This window comes from Gavialis gangeticus, unplaced genomic scaffold (genome assembly GCF_001723915.1).
Source record: "Gavialis gangeticus isolate Ggan-Ray unplaced genomic scaffold, GavGan_comp1, whole genome shotgun sequence".
Taxonomy (NCBI): domain Eukaryota; kingdom Metazoa; phylum Chordata; order Crocodylia; family Gavialidae; genus Gavialis; species Gavialis gangeticus.
In genome coordinates this window covers 15467657-15475006 of record NW_017728997.1, presented here as the reverse complement: position 1 = coordinate 15475006, position 7350 = coordinate 15467657, and the positions used below count along the sequence as shown (strand labels likewise).

General features: G+C 45.0%; 1 protein-coding gene across 1 annotated transcript in view; it reads right to left on the bottom strand.

Moving 5' to 3' along the window:
• Positions 1-2948: 2948 nt before the first annotated feature.
• The window catches only part of PSMD6 (proteasome 26S subunit, non-ATPase 6), a 5446-nt gene continuing 1044 nt past the window's right edge, over positions 2949-7350 (bottom strand). The window contains exons 2-8 of the mRNA XM_019504815.1: positions 7094-7299; positions 6633-6778; positions 5912-6131; positions 5692-5800; positions 4650-4818; positions 3406-3483; positions 2949-3270 (exon numbers count right to left, since the gene is read on the bottom strand). Of these exons, the coding sequence (XP_019360360.1) occupies positions 3174-3270; positions 3406-3483; positions 4650-4818; positions 5692-5800; positions 5912-6131; positions 6633-6778; positions 7094-7299 (1025 nt within the window). The 3' untranslated portion in view covers positions 2949-3173. The remainder of the gene's footprint in view (positions 3271-3405; positions 3484-4649; positions 4819-5691; positions 5801-5911; positions 6132-6632; positions 6779-7093; positions 7300-7350) is intronic.

The following is a 7350-nucleotide window of genomic DNA, read 5'->3' as shown; positions in this document are numbered from 1 at the left end:
CATCCGCATCTTGGCTCTAATTTGCCCGAGTGCTGTTCCTGGGTCTTGGGTTTGCTGCTTACAGTTAGGTTTTTGATTCACCACTGATAAATACCCTGGATTTTCATTGCAAAAGAACTGGTGGGTGGGATCCTATCTCAAGTCATCATAGGAGTTGAAAACTAGCATGGGAATGGCAGATAGAGATGAAGTGAAATAGAACAGCCAGGGCAAAAATGTGTGGACTGGGGCAAAGCCTGGTCAAAGCTTCAGCCACAAGTTCTGATGAGGAGCTACATGATTCCTCCTCACCCTGAGCTCAGTTCTCTACTGCGTCCTTTCCTGCCGCCCTATTTCCAGTAACAGTGATTTTTTTTTTTCCTGCCCTGCACTCAGGGTTAGGATGGTGATAAGCAAGGGAGCATTCAAGTACTGAAGACTGCCTTGCGCCTTGCTGTGGGGACTCATGGTGTTTCATCTGGGCCTATCTAGATGAAATAGATAAGCTAGGCTTGTTAATTATATTCACAACTGGTGCTAAATTACAGAGCCTCACTAACTTCACGGAGAGAAGCCCCACTCAGGTATGTCAAGGGATGTCCATGCACAGGCCAGATTTTAAGCATTGCACAGGAGAGCTTTAATGACCAATGCTAAATCCCACATCCCTCCTTCCTTCCTCTCTCCATCTTGCCTGTAGTTTTAACGGCCATAGGAGCCAGTCATGTGTTGCCCTCTACTATGTTCCGTATTGTGTGCAGCATCCCGTCTTTCCTGCCTTCTTCCAAGCACAAGGAAAGAGGCTTTCCTCAGTGTGGACCAAAGTGGGAAGGCCAGGTGCTTCCAGGCACAGACTTGCAAATTGGCATGTTGTCTTGGAGGCTGTAGATGCATTTTGAGCTGAATGCAAACCAGGATTGGGAATTGTGACAAGTAGGTAAGCGCTGTTCTCCTCCACTGTGGTTGAACAGGTCTTGGCTGGAGAGTGGGTAGGTAGGTTACAGCCTGTCAATGTGGTCAAACCTCATGTGGTCCTGGCTGGAGAAAGCACATTGAGGGCCATGTTGGGACTGAGTTAACAAAAGAACAGGTGCCACTTGGCTGCTGACTGCAAGCCTCTGGAGAGGTATTAAAAGCAAGGAGAAGGAGAAAAGGCACAGGGTGCTGCCTACACTGAAGGATGTAAAGCAAAGCTCAGCATGGCAACAGACAGAGCAGGAAGCAGATGAAGGGATTGCAGTGGCACTTGGGAAGGGCATGGACTGATTTCTGCCACGCCTGCCAAGAAGGCTCGCCCCACACCCCAGCCTCCCTACTGCCAGAAATCCTCTGCAGTGCCCATGACACATTTGCTCTCTGGGGAAAGGGAAAGCCCAAGCTTTCCCACTGGCTGTTTGAAAGACTTGTCTAGCAACTTTTATTTTTCTCTTGCAGGTGAACAGCGTAACGCACTGTTGCTCTCGGAATCTAGGCAGCTGTGGCTTTCTAAGGCAATGCACTTGGCCAGGATTTCTCAACGCCACCTGTGTCAGCAACCCTTTGGTATAGTTGAAAGCCTCAAGATGTCCTGAAAGCTTTAAATCAGCCAGGTACGGACTGTTTCGGCTCTTGCCACAGGCATTGGATTAGGTCACTAGGTCTTCTGCTGAGGAAAACAAATGAACAAGGGTTGGGGATCTTTAGCGAGGGAAGGGAGAATTAGAGACAGAATGTACTTGTCTCTAGTGCGATTATGTTTGAGTGGATATTGCTATCAAGGCACCTTGCAGGAGTGAATTATCCCAGGCCGTTGGAGACAGAATTATTTTTGGGAAGGTGTGAGCGTATTTAGGCTGTGAACACTCAGCAGCGCTATTTCACAGAGACATGCCAGGCTGCCCTGTGTTCTGACAAGTTTTTGCTGTATTGCATGTTGTTTGCTTTCACTTTTGGAAAGAACAAAAAATCAAGAGCAGTTGAGTCTTCACATACAGCCTTTATCATGCATTAGGAATCTTGATTCCACCTACAGAATAGTCTGGTATGGCCATGTGGCGCAAAGGATATGCATCTGGTGTTTTTCTGCTGCTTTTAAGCAAGGTAAAATAACAGTGATGTCTCACTTGGGTAAATGAAGTGCTATAGCTCAGCGTCTGTCGAGTGTGAGGTTCTGCCCTCTCCCTTGCCGTGTTAAATACATCTGGGAAGACATAAAATCTAAGTGGAACTCTCATGTTTATTTACTTGTGCAGTTTAACTCCGTAACCAAATGGACAATGCTGAGGGGCTCTACAGCTTCATCTGGTCCCTGGAAACATCGTACAAGGTGGCCTTGTTATCAGCTGAGCTTGACTTGTCAGGTTAGGAGCCCTGATGGGGTTCCCTGGAGGGCTCTGCTTCACCTACTCAGAAGGGCAGCGATTCTTTTCCACTGAGGAAGGGTGCCCCATGCAAATTAAGGTTTAGAAGACGAATCTGAAATATGCTATATTTTACCGCAGGAGGTAAAGCAATGAAGTGGGAACTGGGATTCCAGTACTGGAAAGGACAGCAATCACAAAATACCCACAAATTGTCTCAACAGATCACAAACTGTTACAAATAGCTAGGGCTTTCCTGTCCTTTATGTGCACATGGTTCACATTTTTCCTTCAATTGATGCATCTCCAGAATGACAACCCATGCGACTAACACAGTTGTCCCAACCCTCCCCATGTTCATTCAGTTGTCCACTTTGTTGTGAAGTGATGACAGGCAAAGAGCAGGAGATGGAGGCAGAGTTCTGTCTGCATGGTGCAGCCTTTGGATCCCACGGAAACGTACCCTTTTCTACTAAATGGTTTGGGCAATCTCTTTATCTGCGCCCAAAAAAACCCCAGGTGATTCTAGGCCTACTACTAGTTCTTACCTCACGGATCTTGGCTCCACTAAGTTTAGAAGGCCAGTATAGAAAGAAACGTTGTACAATGAATACAACACACTACAAGAGATGATCAACTGTATTATACATTTAATAAATGAACTGGTCCACAAACATGAATCTGACATTTATACAGTTCAGTTGTGTACATAATGAAGAACACCGTAAAAACCCTACCTATGTCTCGCTTGTAATTTTCTTGGCTTACAGTATACCAAGTATACAACATACTCGGAGATTACTTGCAAAATGGCCTTGAACTTCTGAAGTTCTGCATTCCCTTGTTAAAAAAAAGTTACATATTAATTACTCTGGAAAGTTTCTGAACTCTGTTTAGCAGCAAATCTCCTTTCTTGATCGTTTCTTGGTATTGCCAGTTCTTGCTATCGGGCCTATAGATGATTAAAAAAAAAAAAGAAAAAAAGTGCAATTGAGAGAGGACATTTTATACCATGAGTTATCAATCTAATAACTGGCTAGAATGCACAGATTTAAACACCAGCAGTTTCTAGAGACAGATACTGTACCTGTTGGTTTCTACTATCTCGTTTACTTTGTCTATTTTGCAGTGTAGTCGCCCAGCAGCAATAAATCTTGAAAGCTCCCTAAATTAAAAAGAAAGATAAATACAAGGTAAAGATATAGATAACTCAGCAGCTCGGGCAATGTTCCCATCATATTCCACTTTTGAAGAAACAGCTGAATTTGATTCCCAGTAGGATTACAGAAAGGCATTTTAGACCTTAGGTAAAATGTCTAAGGTCTAAAATGCCTCTCTTTTCATTTACTCCCTTTGCTTTTAAACTGCCCCTTCCCTTTGGTCTGGATCTTTGAAGAGTGGGGTTCTACTTGTCTACATGTTGCACAACGCATGAATATCCAGCACTGTAATGTGCAACAGATCTGAGTGAGGGAAGCCACCTAAATTAAGAGCTGTGTGTATTGTAACTACTTCAAAGCTAGCATGACCACCCTCCTATACTGGAGCAGGACCTCTGGTCAGCCTTCCCTACTCAGGCCAGGCTTCTAGTGCACCCACGGGAAGTTTTATCTCAGCAAATGCTTTTCTTTCTTTAAAAAAAACCTTATACAAACTGATGCCATTTTCTAATATTCTACTACATGCTGGATTATTTACTTAACAGACTGCTGGTGAGATTAGCTTTGTTTCTGGCCCAGCAAATTTTTAAAAGCCATCCTAATGCAACAAACTAGTGTTGATAGCTTATATACCATTCATGTTCTGAGCAAAGGGGGACAAAATATACTTAGTAAATGCCAATGTGGAGAAAGATGAGCCAGGGAAGGAAAAGAACATAAATATTGTGGTGGAAAAGAATGGCAGGACAGGGACAAGTGACATATATGGTAAAAAAGAAACAAGTTACTCATTAACAAATACTCTTCCACAACATACATATTGTTCTTATCTCCCCTAATTCAAATGTATCCACTTCCATCTGAAAATTTATTTGTGCTATACTTAAAAGAACCAATGATGCTTCATTTGAGTATCAAATAGCTTCCCATGCAACCCAGAGCATAAGGGAAACGTGGGACAATCGCTTTTACAGACTGTGAGTAAACTGGTTTCTTTACTAAACCTTGAGGCTAGTTAAAAAAAAACTTTGTGCCACAAGCCTGGATTGTTTATGGTCTGTGTAAGCCGAAGATAGTGAGAAAGAGGACAGAATTTTTTTTAACAGTGAACAAATCACTTTATAAATGATCAGTGACTAGTCTCTTGACTTGCACAGTTCCCGTAACTTACTGATCTATGAATTCTACGCCAACTCCAAAGGCTTCTGCCATGTACCCTAGTGTCAGCGATCGGTAAGACTCTAGGAGCTGGCTGTAGGCATGGATTCTCATTTCTCGAACGTAATACCGATAGTGAGGTGCAAACAGCCAATCCTTTTTCATCTCCTGCTCTACGACAGCTGAAAAGATAAAGATCACAACTGTAATCCATACACTCTGGGTAGGGGAGGTGTTGATCTTTTCCTGCTTAAGCAAACCAAATGGGTAATACAGATAAATAAGCAATATGACATGAGAGGTAGTTATCTTGGATCCTTGCATGCCTCAGGGTTATAATGAAAGACAAGCTACAACTTGGTGTGTGGTTATTGTAATAAAGCTTTCCTAAAAATACAAGTATTCAGAGGAAGACCAGCCTGCTGTTAACTTGAGGTATTTCAGGAGCCAGACTTGCACTAGCTGGCTTCTGGCTGCCAAGAATCCTTTCAGATCTGGTCTTCCCAAAAATAAAGTAATCTTATTTTTGCTGCCCCTATACCATGTTTTCCTAGATGAAGCAAAACCCAGTGGCATGAAAACTGGCCAGAATACAGAAGAGATTAAGTTTTTTCTTTACTTCACCACTCTGCATAGAAATTGGATCAGAAAGGCCATGGCAGCAGCTGGCTACGAAATCTCTCCTTTGAAACTGGCACTGGCAATTTCAACTTTTTAAGAACTGAGCTACAGAATTTGTGGTCGCTTTCCCCACCCTGCAGCCCACGGTATTGTAAATAGATTACATTTTTTGAAGGAGCAGCCTCTAAGCTTTTGCAGAATGTTCATTTTCAAAGCAAGGTATTGTACACAATAAACATATTGGCAAAAAAGCAGCAGACTTTAAAGTAGCCATGCTGTGCTGCAAAGGGAAAGCTGTATTTGGCAACGGATGGTTTTCTCTAGAAGCGGTTTGACAACACGGCTGTCACAAAACCCGTGTTAATTTGAGGCAAGCCATTTACAGGACTAGCACAGGGGAAAGATACTGATGTATGAAAACCATCTGCTCTTACCTAGTGACTGGAAGAAGACGGAGTAACGACATTCATACAGGGAGAAGAGGTACTGTCGTACTGCTGGTAAACTATGTAACACTTCCAGAATCTCTGCCCCTTTAATCACCTAAAAGTAATCGAAACAGAAGGTTTAAACACTACTAGCCTCGGGCAGGAGATAAATAGTCTTAAAAAACGAGATCTATTTGAGTCAGGAGAGTCATCTGCTTTTACCTACCTTCTCTCTAAGGTCAGGCCTGTCTAACGCGATCATGCTGACGTAGACAGTATACGTTACAAATGTTTTGTAGTCCATCAGCTCATAGGATGTAAACGTTGATACTGTATCAAGGAAGAGTTCTGCTGCTTGCTTGAAGTCCCGAATAGCTACACAGTAAAGGCCCTGGTAGACTTTTAGGCGATTTCTCCTGTCCCAGTCTCCTCCTTCCTCGATGAGGCTTAAAACAAACAGACAAAAGTGCTTGTTTCATTACAGGAAACGAGTACAGCAAAGCGATGGATTTAACAACACGAGAGTGCGTGACGTTTCAGTGGTGGTTCCTACTACGCTGCAAAAATGGGCGCTTTGGCAATGCTGCGGTCAGCAGGAGGGAGACTCTCCTTGATGAGTGGGGCCACATTTCTGCATAATTCAAGCTTCAACTTAAAAATAAATACATAATCTTTATTGCTGCAATGATGGGTTCACACGTACATCTGTCACCCCCAGTCTGCAGACACAGCTCTGTTATGTCTGTAGCTAAAACCATAGCTTTCTCAATAAGCAGCATAGCAGAAATCATCCAGAAATGCAATTTCTGGGTAACTTTGCTTGCTGCCGGCACGCTATCAATAAGACTACTCAAAAGCCATCTTCAAAGCCACTTCCTACCAGGAGCTTTCTTCCACAAACCCCTTTCTGCGCTGCTTGGCCCCAGGGGTGCGGGAGCAAACGGTACCTCTTGGCTTTCTCGATGTTGCGCGTGATGAGGTCGTTGTCCATGTAGAACAAGCCAATTCTCAGGAGGTAGAAAACGATATCCAGGCGATGCCCCAGCGCCACAGTTTTGTCGTATGTCTTACGAAAAGCCGTCAGAGCTCCTTCCTAGCAAGACAACACGTCCCCACGTAAGGAGGCTGCGAGGACGAAGTCACTGTCCAGGAGAGGGTGCCAACCCATGCAGCTCAAAGCCGGGATCGGAGGGGATGTGCAGAAGGGGTAAGGAAGGAAGGCCTCTCAACTGGCACTGAACAGGAAGGTGCTTTCAAGGGGACGGGACAAAACCGTTCTCCGCAATACATTTCGAGACCCAAAGCTTTCCCCCGTCCTGGCGGGGAGTCTGTCGCCCGCTCTCCCCAATGGGGGCACGCCCCAACCAGTGCCTGCCGGGGGGGGATGGACAGATGGGACTTCTCGCACCTTGTCCCCGATGCGGCACAGGTACTCGGCCTTGGCCATCATAGCATCGCGGATCTCACTCTCGCCCAGGATCTTCTCGGCATCCTCCAGCTCGTGGTCCAGCCGCGCCAGCTCCTCCTCGTTGGCCTTCTTCATCTTGCCCAGCAGCTCTGCATCCACGGGCCAGTCCAGCGACTTGCACAGCGCCTCGTAGAACGGGGCCATGTCTGCGAGAGGCCGTGTCAGGGCTCTGCTGCACCCCGCCCCCCCTGCAGCCC